Below are 16,809 nucleotides of genomic sequence, written 5' to 3'. Positions count from 1 at the left end.
GGCCAGATTCTAATGGCTGCATGGTCTTCCTTGGCATCAGGGTTTGTTTGGGGTTTTTTTGCACTAGGCTAGGTGAATAGATGTGGGAGGAGGATAGGGGCTTCTTGCTCTTTTGTGTTCAAAAGCCACAATGCCTTGTGACACCTTAAAGACTCACAAATTTACTGTGGCATAATAAGCTTTCATCAAGGAGGTCAGATCAGTCAATCCTAAAGGAAATCAACCCTGACTGCTCATTGGAAGAACAGATACTGAAGCTCAAATATTTTGGCCGCCTAATGCAGAGAGAAAAGTCACTGGAAAAGACCCTGATGCTGGGAAAGATTGAAGGCAAAAGGAGAAGGGGATGGCAGAGGATGAGATGGCTAGATAGTATCACCGATGCAATGAATATGAACTTGAGCACACTCCAGGGAGAGCGGAGGACAAGAAGGCCTGGTGTGCTATGGTCCATGGGGTCACGAACAGTCGGACACGATTTAACGACTGAACAACAACAACAACAATAAGCTTTCATGGTCAGGAGACCACTGTACAGAAAATTATTTTGAAAGATGTTGCTTTTCCTGTAACTGGAGAAAAATGGCACTTGCTGACATAAAGAAACAGGAGCCCTGATGATCTCTGTTACATCTGATCTCCTAGGACTAATTGGCTTTTTCCCCCACATATGCTTCCCCGCCTGCTGCCTCCATTGAACCTTTCTGCCTGACATTTTTTCCTGAAATCAATTGCCCTCCTCTCCCCTGCCCATTCATCTGTTTTTACAAATAGGGGTGTCCTTAGGAGACAAGGCCCTTTAAAGACACACACCTACACACATACACACTTTAGAGCCTGAAGCAGCTGCCTCAGACAGCTGATTTCAAATGTCATGAAAAAGCAACAAATTATTTATTATTTAATTTATTATTTATTATTGTATTTTCATGGCCAGGGAGGGGGAGAGGTGCTTCTAGGATTTTCTGCCTCAGGGGCCAGAACATCTTGACTGGCTTTGAGTACTACTGTGCACCTTGATGGGAGGGGGGGCGCATTTGCTGCTCTTCCTCAGGTAGTAAAATGTCTTGGGGCAGCCCTGGACATGACTATAGAAACCTGTGGGACAGGAAAAGGTAGCTGAGATGGTACAGGAAATTATGTGGGGTAGGGAAATAACTGGGGGTACAGAGAGATCTATGGATGGGGAAACATGTTCAGGATTACATCTAACATGTTCAGGTTTAGGATTACACGTGAATCTTAAATATGTTTATTCAGAAATAAGTCATACTGAGTTCAATGGGATTTACTCTCAAGTAAGTGTGTGTAGGATTGGAGTCTTACTCCTCAGTAAATGTACTCAGCACTACAACCGGCCTTATCCACCCTGAAGATAGTTCCAATATCTGGATCTAGTGAGAAACCTGGGGATTGATAACTTTGATAATTTAAAAAAACAAACAACCAAAAAACAAAGGTAGCCATGCTGGCCCATGAGAAATAAAACCCCCAAATCCACAGTTAGGCAATAACTTTATTCGGAATTTTGGTTGGTCCTAATAAAGATGTCCAACTATGCATTTTGGTATTTAAGAGTTGTATGATGATGAAGTTGCTAGAAACTTAATATTGCAACATTTGGTGTAGATTTATGTAAAAAAAAAAAAGTGTTCTAGAATCCCAGAAACTACCAAAATAATGTATTTGAAATAAAATGAGGAGCCACCTTTGGCTGTGGCTCTCTCTGCCTCCTCACCTGGTCCAGGTACCAGGAACAGCACAGCAATTTCCTCCAGTCCTGAGGTTTCTGTCTGGAGCTATTGTGCTTGTTGGTGATGGTGGGGAAGAGCGAATGAGGATTTACGCAGTGGGATTTACTTCTATGTTTAATGGCTAACTGGTAATTTTGTAAGTTTGCAGCCTAAGAGCATGAGTTATTATAGTCCATGATACTTACCACACTTTCGCTTCCCAGTGTGCCATGCACAGTTTGCAATGACTCAGGAAATGTTTAAGGTGCCATACAGCTCTTTGCTGGTCCCAGGCACTCTATCATCCCTATTCGGTTTTGGGCCTGAAAGACCAGGGGAAAGTGTGGGCGCATGGAGGGTAAGTTTTAAGCAAGCACAGTTTGGGACATTGCGTAGGTCTGTTCTAAAAGCAAGCAAGAAGGTGAGAAGCTTGCCTTCTATAAAATTTAAATTATAGTAATTGTTTCTAATTATGCACATATCTTTGCATATGCAAATTATCATATGCAAATCTGTGCAATTTTTGTGTGTGTCCTATGGGCCTGAGCCCTGGATTTTTTAGGTACCTAGCACTGGCCCTGCTTGCTGTTTTTGTTGTGTTTTTATGGTTCTTAATATCGTAATGGTGTTATGTGTTTTATTGTGTGTTGCCTTGGGAGGGCTTCTGCCCTGAAAGGCGGCCAAGAAATATATTAATTAATTAATTAATGGCATTATACCCTGCTGTTCATCCCGATCCTATGCACATTTACTCAGAAGTAAATCGCCCCCCTCCCCCCTTCAGTAGGAGTTCTTATTTCCATCATGGAAGTGTGCATAGGATTGCAGCCTTAAGCATCCGTGACCGAGGGGCAACGTTTTTTCTCTCTTAAACCCGTCCAAGCAAGCAAGCTGATCCCACCACACCATGGTTGAATCAATGCACTGAGAGGCATTCTGAAGGGCAAGATGTGTCTTTTTGCCCCCCGCAGCCCACAGCGAAGGCTGTAAGTCTGCAAGTATCTCTCTGTCTCCCACCTGGGGAGGCGAGGACGGTGTTATCAAGGGCCGGCCAGGATTGGAAGGCTCTGGAAAGCGTGACGTTGCCGCTCGAGCAGAGCAGAGCGGAGGGAAGGAAGGAAACAGCTGCATTGCATCGAGGTCAGCCTTTGCTGAGCCGTATCGAGTGCCGGGCTGCCTGGCGGCAGACTGAGAGAGGCTCCTTCCAACAGCCCTAGCAGAAGAGGCCTCGGCCCTCCCTGCAAAGTAAGTTTACGCCGGTGGGAGGAAACGTGGAATAAAGCGGAGAGGAATGAGAGGAGGTGCGTGTGTGTAAAGAAGGGGATATTGGCAGCCTAAAAGAGCAAGAGCTGTTCTTGTAGCAGCTGCAAAGTGGGCGGCTTTTGGCTTTTGGGCTGTGTTCTAGGCTGACTTTCTCTTCAACGGAGATCGCTTGCTTTGTAGTGCAAATTCACAAGGGGTTGGGAAGATCCCCATAATCCGAACTCCCCGCTAGCTAGGAAACTTGCCTGCGTTTTCTTGAATAAGCTATTGTGCTTGTAAGAGCCGGTAGGTGTGGCCCGGGCAGATAGCCAAGGATACTAATCTTGGAGGAGTTGCGGTGGAGGTTTTGTCATAGAACTATTAAAAAAAAAATCCTACACAAATATACGCAGTGCACAAGACGAAACGATGAAGTAATTAGCTAGCGGTAGTAGTAGAAGCCAAAACTGTATTCAATGGTAATACAATCTCTGGGGAATTTTGGCTATATGGGCTCAGAGAATGAAAACGGTACCAAATCAATGAGGTAATTTTCCCATCATAATTTAGCACTACCCCCACAACAAAAACATGGCATAAAATGTTGGGCATTTGTTCAGCCTGTTAAAATTTCAGTCTGCAGGATGGTATACTTGCCTGTCTTAATCTCTGCCTATGGGTGTTGCCTTTCTTTCTTTCTTTCTTTCTTTCTTTCTTTTTAAGTGGTTCATATATGAATCCTATGATATCTCAGTGGTAAATTGTGGGAGGCTAGAAGGCAACTGTTTTGTGGCTGGATTTCTGTTATAAAGGCTGTAAAGTTGCATTTGAAAATAAACCTTCTTGTCCTTCAGATCTTCGACAGGCAGGTCTGCTTCCAAGCTCACTGAAATGACTGGGGCCTTTTTTGGGAGAGATGTTTTTGTGTCTTGTAACCTAAAAAGTTCAGTTGAATTATACATATGTTCCAGAGCAAAGAGAGAATTTGTAGATCAAAAGTTTTTTTTAAAAAAAGTCACAAGCCACACTTCAAAACAGTCATGTGAACGAACCATGACATTTTAAAGTATTTTGCTTTTTCTTGGTTTCGTGGCCCTTTCAACTCAGAACATAGTGACCAAGTTGATTTACTAGGGAATAAAACTCCATTGAACAGAGTGGGACGTACTTCCAAATCAACAAGCGTAGGATTGTGCTCTTAGTACAAATACTTAAATCTTCAATATGTTGACCATTGGGGTTCTAAAAGAAGGCACCTCTATGTGTATGACTTGTGTTAGATCTACCCAGTCTTGTTAATGCATTAGCCCCTTTGAACTGGGTGGAGTATGTGTGTGCCATATGGTTTCAGGAATGGCGTTTAGGCTGCAATCCAGTATCCACTTACCTGGGAGTAATCCCCATTAAACTCAATGGGACTTACATCTGAGGAGACATGTATAGGATTGTGCTATTGAGTTATTTTTTAACGTTGGGAATGAAAACCTTTGTGAGCCTACGGGCTACGATGTTAGATCTTAATAACTGTCTTCGTAGCATACTGCCTACAGTGTTTAAAAATAACCCTCAGTTCATACTCTGCTGGTTTATATTCATAGAGCTGGAACCTATATATTAAAATGAAGATCTCTTGTCTGGGTGGAGGAGGGTTGAAATGAACAAACTGCCTTTGTGGCTAATCTTTTCATTGATTTCATCAAGACTGGAGAAGGCAAGGCAGTTCTCAGAAGTCACTGAAAAGAATAGGCAGAAGCTAACTTTCCATTGCTGAGAAGGAGGAGATTCTGACAGTTCTCAAAAGGTTAATAGGCTATTTGCTCATCTCTTCCATTCAGGGACGTGGTTGCAATCTCATTCATTCGCTCTGGTAAATCATTTATCAGGAGTGTTTTCAAAATGGCCTTTTAACAGTGCAATCCTTAGCATTTTTAATTAGAACTAAGTCCCACTGTGTTCAATTTAGGTGCATTTAGAATTGCATTCTTGAGCTCTGACAAAATAATTGAGACCAGGCCTTCCCTAACCTGCACCGAATCTCCTGTTCTCTTAAACTCCCAGATACCCTGTTAAATCTTGGAAGGGAGTTGTCAAAATTGCTGCCCTGGCTTCAGCTAAAGATGGGAGTCTGGCAGTTTTTAGAGACCGTTTCAGCCTGGATGGATCCTCTTGGGTAGTCTGATTATCTGTATGAATGGAATTTCCTCTACACAGAGATATATTGCAAAACAGCTGTCGCTGTCTATTGTGCTCTGCTTCATCTTTCGTTTCAGTGGTTTGTGTTTGCCTTTAGGTGACTGAAATTGCGTGGTTATAAATGCCTTTGTCTATATGTTTTTTAAAAGCTATTGTTAGATGGGTGGGGAAATAGATCCTGACTCCCTCCTTAGGGATGGAAAAAGTGTAACTCTTTGGATATCTAGCATTGCATGGAGTTGGGGGTCTGGTACTTGTTAATCTACCCCCTGCTAGGCTCAAGGAGTTGCTGAATTCAGCAAACATGAGAGCAGCCATGATGGACTAATATGGATGACAGTCTGTTTGGTCATTGGCCCTAGTTCAGCTTTACCCACTGGGGTGCACATTTAAACCCAGATGTTCAACTGTTCTGTGTTGTGTTGGTACAATATGACTGGACTAATAATTATGAACCCATGAGGAGTCATTTATTGACTCATGAGATTTACGGTTATCAGACATCAAGATGAGCCTGTCTCCTTTTATTTCTGCATTTTCCTGTATATTTTTCTCTGAATGTGGATGCTTGGATAAGTTTTTTCCCTTCCATATACTGAAATCTCATTTTCAAGCAAAGGTTAAAGGGAGCTTTCAAAGTCTGGAAATGTTATACCCTGTGCACTAAACTTCAGATCATCAGGATGTGAGTTCCTGTGGGGTTGGGGCCGGAAATGAAGCAGCCTGCATGCACACCACACTGAAACATTACTTTCTCATTATCATAGCCACTAAATTCTGATATCTTGGTCAGAACAATGTCCTCTCTTGGTCAGTGTGTAATCCCTGATAGACCCATGCTATATCTGAATGCCAAACCACTTCCTTACCCAGAATGCTCAGAAACAGGGCTAGCATCAAGGGTAGGCATGATTGGGCACTTGTCAAGTGGCCACATCCCAGCAGGGGGCCACTGACAAGAGCCCCATGGAGTTTCTCCTCCTCTTCACCATTTCAACCTGCATGCTCACCTGTCTCTTACTCTGACCCAGACAATGGTGGTGGTGAGAAGGAGAGCAGTAGATGTCACTGTCTGCTTGTTTGTTAGCTCTCTGCTTCTCAAGCAAGTTAGAGCATTGATAAGAGGATGAGGAGCAACAGCAGCTGGTGACAATGGTGGTGAGAAGGTAGACTCGCTGAGGGAGGGGTCCATTACAGGTTCTTTGCTCAAGGGCCCTCAAAAACCTGGAGCCACTGCTGCTCAGAAATATTAAAGCTCAAAACAACTTGTTCATGTGACACTTTAGTCTGGACCAAGGAATGCTCCTTCCTACAAGTATTTCTAGGAAGCCATGCAGTATATGGCTGTTGCTGTATGTCTTTCATGGTCCCAGTTGTTCTCTACTAAACTAGTCTCGGAATCTTCAGCATTCCTGATGTGTCCCCCTTTAGACTGGTTTTTCTTCAACAAATTGCTGCTTTTGGAGGTGGTACTGGGACATATGATGGCATGTTAGTCTCATTGATAATATACAGGGCCCGAATGTATGCAGCCTTCATCTAGGGCTGAGCCAAAGCAGCATTTGCTGCAGGGAACTGCAAGGAGGGGGTTCCCTTTTGGTGATCCTTCATTGTGGCCTATGAGTGGGGCAAAGGTTTCGTTCAGCTTACCGCGAGCAAGCACTCTTGCTTGGCGCAATTTGTTTTTTCTTTTGGCTGCTTGATGCAATACCAAAGTGAAGGCAGGAAGGATTGCCTTCCCTCTGATTTGGTTTCGTGTTCGTGCCATGTAGCCAGTCAGATTTGGTTACATGATGACAGCTGAAGCCAGGTCAGAGCGAAGGGAATCCTTCCTGCCTTTCCTCTGGCAGAGCCAAACAGGGGGAAATGGCACCAAGCATTGGTGAAGAATGCCATCGGTGCCAGAACCATAAATAGGCTGGTAGTGAAAGGTGAGCAAGAAACTGTGAAAGGCTATCAGTGGCTACCAGTCATGATGACTATGTATTACCTCCAGTATTGGAGGCAATATGCCTCTGTACACCAGCTGCTGGGAAGCACAAGTGGAAGGGAGTTATTGCACTCATGTCCTGCTCGTGGGCTTCCCACTGGCATCTGGTTGGCCGCTGTGTGGACAGAATGCTGACCAAATAGGCCTTTGGTCTGATCCATCATGACGCTTCTTATGTTCTTAAACCTCCTACCCCCAAATGTCCCTGTCAAGTCAAAATTTCTCACTTTAGAATATTCAGCGCATCTGTATTACATGCTCCCCTGGTTGAACATCCTTTTTTGCTTTACGGAATTTGCAACATTACCTGATAGGCTATGTTTATTTCTAAATTAGCAGCCAGGACTACTGTATATTTTGATGGTATTAGCCAGGCCATCCACAAAATGAAACTCTCCTTTCTACCTTGAGGCCCGATCTCTTCTCCCTCCCTTTTATATAAATGACACTCCTGACTTTACTACCTACCACAGTACATCGCAACCAGCAGTGTTCCTGTTCTGCCAGCCCTCATAGGCTTCTGTCACTGGTACTGCATCCCAGAGCTTGTTGTGGTTCCTCAGAACTCACAGAATTATGAAGCCCTAGGAGTTTGGCATTAAGGGAGGCAACCCTGGGTGTTCCTTGCTGTAGTCACGGTGGCATAAAAGGGTATTCATGGTTGAGTTGCAGTACAATGGGCGCATTCCTGAAATGTAAGTAAATGCACCAGAGATACTACATGATGTCAGGTATTGCTCCTTGGTGTGTACCTCTATCATATACGATGCGGTAAGTGGACCTTTCTTTCATGCACAAATTACGTTTTATGCCACGCGCTAAAAGATGAAGCATGAAGCAGTCCTTGGAAAGGTGTGGTTCCCTTTGTCTCTTTTCTCACTCTGTAGCATGCCTGCTGAAGACTGACGGGTCACTTTCTTAGTGGATCTCAGCCCAGTAGGCAGACTGCAGTGCGGTAATAAGTTGCCTGCAAGGAGCTGCCATACATTTTTACTGGATGGAAAGGCCCTTAGACCTCAACTCTGCTTACTGTGTTTATTTAATGTGAACTTCCTTTTTTTTTTTTACACAAAGCTTTGGCCAACGGCTTTAAAAGGGAAATAGAGGATGCTTCTCTGCAGCAAACTGATGGTGACTTCCCTCCCTCAGTTTTGGGGTTTTGTGTGATTATGCTTCATTTTTTAAAAAATAAAAGAATTTCAGTAGTATGTATAGCTGAACTTACTCAATGGATGTGGTTTCAGGTTCAGCCTATCTTTTTCCTGCATCCATAAATGGGGTTTTACAGCAGCCTGTCAGGGTGGAAACTGAGCCGATAGAGCCCCAGAGCAGTTCTGATTCTGAGGAGGATCAGCAGTCCGTGGGAGAGGAGCCAGCTCATCCCTCACAGGCACAGCAGCGGGCAGAGATTCCTCCTGCCAGCATTCCTGAGATAGGTAGTGATCCTAGCAGTGAGAAAGTGCGGGAGGCGGGTTTGCTGGATGCTCAACGCAGACACAAAGAGCGACGAGCGATGGAGGGTGCGGAAAAGAGGCGTAGCGCCCGTTTGGCGCGCAAGCAACGGCTGCCTCCCGTGGACCCAAGGGAAAGAGGGAGGATCTCTCCCTAGCCCATAAGTTCAGGGTCTTCAAGTGACTCTCCTTCAAACGGGGATCAACTGCCTGGGGATCAACTGCCTACTCCGCGCATAAGCCACTCTGCTGTTCCTTGCTTAGTCGCTGGTGATTAGCATCTGAAAGAGTCATTAAGTTGTAAAAGGATTAAAGCCTTGAAAAGAATCCTTTCGTCTGTGTCTTGAGTTGGCTATTGGAGTCTACTGAAAGAGGCCCCTAGGGCACTTTCTGACACAGCCTTCCTCAACCCAGTGTTTTGGACTTCAGTTCCCATCAGCCCCAGCCAGCATGGCCTGTGGTCAGAAATGCTGGGAGATGTAGTCCAAAACATCTGGAGGACACCAGGTAGGGGAAGTCTGTTTTATAGCATAGAGGACATTTAATAATTGATGCTTCATGACACAAACAACTGCTAAACCTCCTAAAACCTTAAGAATTACCAGTAAATATCAACATGCACCAAGAATCTTGCATTTATTGTAGCCCAGTTTATGAGGATGTCTCCTGCAGTAGCTGCTAGTATAGAACTGCATTCATGCTGCCAAGGTATGCTCTTACAGATATCCCTACCTCTCCTTGTTATGGGGAAACAGTGCTCCAGAAATATTTGGTGGCTTGTCCAAGCAGTGCAACGCATTAGTGGCAGTGGAAGATAAAGCCCTGAAGTCTGTTTCCAGCCTTTGCACCCCAGTCATTCTGCTGGCTGATGTCCTGTGTCAGAAAATCAGGCCGCGTGAGCTTCACTGGATGCTTATGGTGATCCGGCAAAGAGAGATGGGAAGAAACAAGCCACTGCGGTGCTTTATTTGAGTTGGCTCACTTCAGTTATATCCTGGCACAGGAGAGGTGCTTATTGAGGAATTGTATTTCTCTGCACTAGTAGGAAAGCTGGAGATAGTTGCCCCCTGAGTGTATGCTAGCTTCCTTTCTCAACACTGAGGCAGCGGAGTAAGCCCCTGTTCATGTGGGTCATGTAGTATCCAAGTAGACTTCAGCCACAATAGCCCTCATGCAGTTTGGCGGTATAGGAGCATTCTGAAATGTAGGACGTTTAGGGCAATAAAAGTAAAGGAGAACCTGGTTAATTATTTTTTTTCTTCTGTTCTGCAGCATCCTGTCCTGTTCTGCAGCATCCTCCATCTCTTCGATTAATTTTGGTCCAGAAACGATGTCAAGCAAAGGAAAGGTAAGGTATTTTCAGCTGTTGCAGTTACTACTCTAGGGCCTTGCTTGCTTAAGATACTTACAGTGCAGTCCTATACATTTACCTGGGAGTAAGCCCAACTGAACTCAGTGAGACTTACTTCTGAGTAGGCATACATAGGATTTGCACTATAAGGGTTGGTAATCATTACCAGACTGACATGAGATCATCACCTGGATAGACAGTCATCTCCATTCCTAATCTTACAACGCTTATAATGAGGGAGGCAAATATATTGATACCTCGTTGGTTATATACCCTGCCTCTGGAAGGTTCTATCTTCTGATGTCTTTTTCTCCTGGCAGCTATGGCTTTTTGTGAGGAGTAAGATCCCGAGCACAGTTTACATTCTTTCCTCCTGCAGCCAGTGTTGGATCTAAACACAAAACAGATGTACTGTATATTAGAGACTCCAAAATGAAATCTCTACAAGCGAGTAGAACAAGAAAGCGGGGGGAGCATAAATAGAACTGGAAAAGGCGAGAGAGGGGCTTTGTTCATCACTGAAGCAGATGTAGTTCATATTTCCAGAGGCTTCTGTAACAGATGTGTCAGATACTCAGCTGTAGGGTGTCTTGGAGTATCTCTGCACCAGCCTGAAATCCTACATTTAAAACAGGGCTTTCTGCTTCTGTTTTAAATGCAGAATCATGACAGACTCCCTTTACCCGCACTTCCTTCTTCCCCCCCTTGTCTCAGTCTTTGATATGTTTCATTATACGGTCGCTAGATGGTGCTGTGGTCTAACTCCTCTTATTGCAGGATTTCCTCTTTTCATGGAGGGAACTCAAAACTCAAGTGCTGTAATTTGATAGCTCATTATCTCCGATCTTTTAAAAAATGGAATAAAGGTCATTTAGTGTGGGAGACAGCCTGGAGATTTATGACGTCATCTAAAGGGCCCGCAAACTTCTGTGAGTAACCAATCTCAGTAGCAGGATAAAAATGTGTGAAGAAGCCCTTGAGCCTGGGGCCTTCTGAAAGCTGAATTGGAGCCTTGGAGCCTGAGTGCATTTCTCCCTTGAAAGCCTAGTTCTTCTGGGCCCCAAAATCCTCACTAGCCCTCTGCCTTGCTCCACCCGAAGGTGGACCTCCGATGAAGAAGACCTGAGTGAGAGGTGGTATGGCTAAGAGCCTGAGATGTAAATCGCCAAGTCCCTCGTTTGAATCTTGCTTCTGCAGTGAACAGGGGCAGCCCGTCCATATAGGCGAACTAGGCGGTCGCCTAGGGCACCAAGTCAAGTGGGGTGCCAAATTTGAGGGGGAAAATACAAATTAAAAAACTTCAAAAAATAAAATAACAAAGATGTCATTGTTTCAATTCCCGTGCGCGTACAGAGGCAATATGACCAAGGCTGTGGAGGTGAGCGAGGTACCTGGAGATGGTGGGGTTAAGTCAGGCTGCCCACCCGCCTTTGGGACCTGGTCTGCCCTCAGGTGACATGGGATATCCTCCTGCTTCACTGTTGCTCCCGGTTGGAGGCAGGGAGTGAGAGCACCCCTCCCCCCAGCAGCCCCTTCCTTTGCCCTTGGAAGGCTGAGCCTAGAGGCTGGTGGCGCCTTGTTTGCTATGTCACCCCGAGGATACAACCCAGACCCTTCTTCCAGGGACCCTTCTTGCAGGGCCATGCTCGTCTCCTTTGATGTTTTTATCAGACCCTCTGTGCTGATACGGTGCCTAGTAAAACAAACACACACACACACACTCGCACACTCACACACACACACACTCGCACACTCACACACACACATATTTGGGGCACGTTTTATTATAAATGATAATATTTCTGCTTCCGAAGATGTAGGAGCATGGGGGGGGGGGGCTGCCTCTTCATTAAACAGAAAATAGGGGCAAAATGTTTCCCAGTTTACCAAAAACCTCAGCCTAGATCTGCCGTTGGGGTTTGGGGGCGTGGGTGCCGATTTCATGGTTCGCCTAGGGGGACAGTTGTTGGCAGCTAGTCTTGGACCGCCTCTGGCCATGAACTCATTAGGTGTCCTTAAGCAAGCTGCTCTCTTGTGGCCCTCCTATCTGCACTACGGGGTATAATAATGCTGGCTTACCTTAAGGATTGTTTAAGGAGTACAACTAGAAAAGGCACGTGAAGCCCTCTGAACGCTTGGAAGTGCTATACAAGTGCTTCTATCTTTATTATGATTTGCAGTGTTTCCAGTGGTAGACTGGAAACTTTCCAGTCTTTCCCCATTCTTCAGAAACATCATATGGAGCCTGCTTTTTTAAAAATTATGTTTATGCCAGATCGAAAGCCACCTGTGTGACAATGACAAACCGCATGGCAGGGTGGCACTGAGAGGCGGAATAGGGCCTGTTTTGGCTTGCGTCATGATGCAGCTTTATTCATTTGGAAGATTTATACCCCTGTCCCATTGGGGAAGATCCCCAGTATGGCTTACAATATATTATAATGACATAAAACCCCTTTACGCGAATGCAGAACCCAGCAGTTGTTGGTGCCCTGACCGATAGCAGAGGCCAGGATGTGCTGCTCTTCAGCCCTGCAGTCCCAGGGGAACTTGCAGATGGAGCCAAGTATTCTTTCTGGTAGGGAGGGGAGAAGCTGCTCCTTCCTATGGCCCTTGGCTGGGAGCAGGCCGATTTTCCCCTTTCTGTGATGTTCTTCCTAGGAGGCAGGGAGTGTAATCTCCTGGTGGCCTTTGGTCCCTTGACTGATGGCAGAAGCCATAGGACACCGCCCTTCTGCACTGAAGTCCCAGTGTGTTAGCATCCGAGCTTTTACATTAAAAGGCAACATTTCTTCGAAATCTCTAGGGGTGTTTCCCGATGGAGGGCTGCTAGTTCCACCAGTCAGTAGGCACCGTGCAGCTATTCTTCTCTTTTTTCCTTAATGTTTTTTCCTGTGGTAAGAAAAAAGACAGAAGAAGAGATGGGAGAATATGGAAAGGCTTCAAGTGGAAGATGACAATGACTGGACCCCCCCCCCCCCGGTAAAATTATGTGAATGAGGCAGAGGACTTCTTCACACAGAGCTTTCATCCTGCTATTGAGATTGGTTACTCGTGGAAGTTTGCGGGTCTTTTAGATGACGTCATTAATCTCCAGGGAGTCTCCCACACTAAATGATCTTAATTCCATTTTTTAAAAGATTAGAGATAATGAGCTATCAAATTACAGTGCTTGAGTTCTGCTCGAGTTCTCTTGTGAAAAGAGGAAAAGCCGCAATAAGAGTAGCTAGACCACAGCGACATCTAATGGCTGTATAGTGAAACATACGGGAGGCTCAGATAAGGGGGGAAGGGAGGGGGGAAAGCCAGGGGAGGGGTGGAGGAAGCGCATGTAAAGGGAGTCCTTCGTGTTCTTGCATTTAAAACAGAAGCAGAAAGCCCCATTTTAAATATGGGATTTTAGGCTGGTGTGGAGAAGCTCAGAGTGATGGTGTAATAAAAGCCTCATCTGAGTGCACCCTAGGTCTCTCTCCAAGGGCCAAACTAGACATTAGCACCAATGGGAGCTTTCTTCCTGTTGCGTATAGCAGATGTGGGAGTGGGGAGAGGGAATGATTCAGATCTGGACCGTGATGGGGGCAAAGGGTTAACGCCCCCTCACCCCTGTACTGTGGTCCTGATCTGGCTGCAGTACCTAAGCTGGTTATTCGTTAAAGAAAACTCAACTCAAGGGTGAGCTGCACGTCTAGGTTGTCCTTAACATCTAGCCCAGCGGGGTTTTGCTAGTCAAATAGTCAGATCATATGAGAATGCAGCTGCTGTTCCCACTGTTGCCATTGTTTCTAAAGCATGGGGGTGGATTTTCTTTCTTTTTGTGTTGAGCTGCTCTGGGGAAATAGTTCAAAGTCACTGATAAGGTCTTTGGCAACTTTGTTTAAATAAGATTAAGTTGTTATGCGGGTATTAAACTGAGGAGTGTAGGGGGTGGTTGTGGGGGTGGAGGGCAGGGGAAGAATGGCTACAGCACTCAAAATACAGCACTTTGCAGCACTTAAAAAAGTAAGGCAGAGAGCGAATTGTTTGTTCGGGCTGCCAGTATAGCGCCAAAATGCTCTCTTTCTCACAGGCCCATTCACAGCCCACGAAACTGGGGTGGTATGGGGTGATTCTGTTGCAGAACCCAGAGTCAGAGAGACCACGGAGTGAAGGAAAAAGAGATTCTTTATTTAACGCGCGGGCTTAAGGCTGGAATCGTTTCCAAAGAGCCAGAAGCCCCGATTTACATTAGCACATTGGTTTTATAGACATTGTGACACATATGAAACGGCTCCTCCTCCCCCTCCCGCATGGGGTTGCAATCCTCAACATTTTTTCTCTTAGCACTATTGTTTATAATACAAGAACTGGGTTATAGGGTAGCCATGATAAGGAGAGAACAGAAGAGAACAGCAGAGAACAAGATATACAATTGTATGACCTTTGACAAGATAAGGAATTCCTGTGTCTCGTCAGCTTACAACAATATATTCAAGGGAGAAAGAGCTCAGCAAGAACATGAAGCATGAGACTGCATGAGGCTACTTAGTCTGACCCCTGATATGGCTGCTACATTCCCCCCTTAAATGCATAATTTCATTACAATTATAGCATTTCTGATAACCATACAAAGCTTTTTGTGACATACATATTACTTAGCCTCTTGTTGGGCTATTAGAGCATAGAGGGCAGCAGTTTTACTAGCTGAGACATAAAACAGATTGGTTAAACAGCGCATAAGACAAGGAACGCAGAGACATAACAGAACTTTTATGAACAATACTGGTAGAATTAGGATGAACAATGCTTTTAAGCTAGCTAAGATCTGGAAGCCAAGGGGTTAACTAATTGAGCTAATTGTTTTGTCTTATTGTTTTGTTAGCTACTATATTGTGCAGCTTGTTGATTTGTTTATCTACAGCATTGCCATTATCAGTTAAGTTAAAACAACAGAGCTTTTGGTGTGTCTCACAACTTAAATGATGAAGAAGGAAGAGGTAATCTATACCAGCTCTATTTTCTAGAACTGCACCTCTTAGATCACGCAACTCTTTATTTAACAATGACAATGCTCGTGAGGTGGCATTTATGCTTTTGGCTAAGCTGCAAGCTAACCAGTTGTTCTTTAGACCATTAGCCAAGGCTAAACCTGGAACCCCAACTAGTGACATTGCTAAGGCCAATTTTTCTGAGTCAGAATATAACTGCACATGACTATTACAATTTTTAGTTAGTTGGAGTGCTCGAGGCTGCCGTTGACGGATTTTCTCGGGCTACAGGGGAAGAATTGGCACCAGTTTAATTGGCGGCTGAGGCAACATGGGTGGTTATCAGACAAGTTGGCAGGAATGAATGACCAAGTGCGGGAATTACATGTCTAAAACCATCCATGAGGCAAAAGTATGTGGGCATCATTAAAAGATATGTTTTGAATTTTATTACAGTGGAAGGGGGCCAGGGATAGCTTTATATTTTCTGGAAAAATTTTTGACAATTAAGCATTTGTGCACACGTAGCATTTGTTTCAGCAATGATGGGGGTGCGTAGAGTGAACTCTGTAGGGGGTAGGATCTTTGCAACCATGCCCCAATTAGCATTTTGGGAATAAGTTAAACTTACACCATAAACTTTTAACATGGTATCTTTTTGAATTTTCTCAGGATGTCTACAGACAGGTATTAGGCAAGAGCTAATAAGCCTGTTTGCAGGTATACCTCTTGGCAAACAAAAATGTTTTATTTTCATGATGTTAGCCAGGTGAAGCCAGTAATTATCAGCAAATCACTGGGACAAACTTCTCCTTCCAGGGGCAGACCCCCCTTTTTGCACCTTATTAAGGAAACACAATGCAACACTACTAACACTACAACACGCATGTTTGATCTTCTTTGGGATCTGACCGTACGCTGGGCAGCTATTCACCTGGCAAGCTGCAGTAGGGTCTAGTCCCCTTCTTCAATTCTCCAGTTGCAGGTCTGACCGTACGCAGGGGGACAGTTTCCCGGTGTGTCCACAGTAAGGTCTAGCCTGAGTCTTCTTACTGCTTTTTCAGAATGATTTTTAAAGGATTTTCAGGATTTCTGTTTATGGTCTACTTTCCCCCTCTCGCTCTCTTGACTCGTGTCCAATGTATCCAGGGTTTAATTCTAGCTGCTTTCATAGCTGCGGGGGTGGAAAGTATGACAGTTTTCAGTCCTCTCTATCTGGGAGTCAAAGGGTTATTTTTCCCTCTTTAACTCATACTTTAACTCTTGGTTGGAAAGGATGAGCTTCTGTGATGGGAATGGCTTATTTTTTTAAGACAAAGCGGCGCTGGGCTTGAAGAACTTTGCTCAGTGTTTGAACTTTTTGTTTAAGGCTAACGTTTGCTTGCTTTTGATGCTGCTCCAGTGTCAATTATGAAGTCAATGTCACGGCCCCTCACAGTCAATATCACGGCCCCTCTCAAGCTGTCTCCCTCTTCGCCCATTCTGGCCTCTTTGGTTTTTTCCTTTGTGTATTTGATTTATTTTATTTGGGCATTCATGCCACTAATGTCCATCTTGTCCACACTGGGCACACTGGTTCTTTTTTTTAAGAATCTTCTGCCTCTGCCGGGTCTTCTTCTTTTCTTTTTTCGTTTATGTCTTCTTGGGCTTCTGGGTCGAGGGGGGTGTACTGGCGATAGGCATTTGAAAGATGCTCCAAGTACGCTCTGGGGCCTCGGTGGCACCTTGCAGCACTTTAGACACTTTGGTCATATTAATTGACTTCTTCATACCTGCTTTCATGGCTTTTAACAGCAGGGTTTGATACTGGGTGAGGCGCTCTAGCCCCACTTGTGTTTTGGGATTCCAGCAGGGGGGGTTACTTACAAGGAGACTTTATTGGGTA

At 44.8% G+C, this 16,809-nt stretch overlaps 1 protein-coding gene across 6 annotated transcripts in view; it reads left to right on the top strand.

The window, feature by feature from the left end:
- The first annotated feature begins 2,828 nt into the window (after positions 1–2,828).
- Positions 2,829–16,809, top strand: part of ANXA6 (annexin A6) — a 70,796-nt gene continuing 56,815 nt past the window's right edge. For 2 of the 6 annotated variants that reach the window (XM_084839185.1, XM_084839183.1), the window contains exons 1-2: positions 2,829–2,978; positions 9,882–9,957. In XM_084839185.1, coding sequence (XP_084695311.1) covers positions 9,940–9,957 — 18 coding nt within the window. In that variant the 5' untranslated portion in view covers positions 2,829–2,978; positions 9,882–9,939. Of the gene's footprint in view, positions 3,035–3,384; positions 3,523–9,881; positions 9,958–16,809 lie in introns of those variants that run through there. The other 4 variants (XM_084839187.1, XM_084839184.1, XM_084839182.1 and 1 more) reach the window with 2 other exon arrangements.

This window comes from Heloderma suspectum, chromosome 2, assembly GCF_057233095.1.
Source record: "Heloderma suspectum isolate Gila_16-S chromosome 2, 16-S_ref, whole genome shotgun sequence".
Classification (NCBI taxonomy): domain Eukaryota; kingdom Metazoa; phylum Chordata; class Lepidosauria; order Squamata; family Helodermatidae; genus Heloderma; species Heloderma suspectum.
This window is presented reverse-complemented; position numbering and strand designations above follow the sequence as displayed.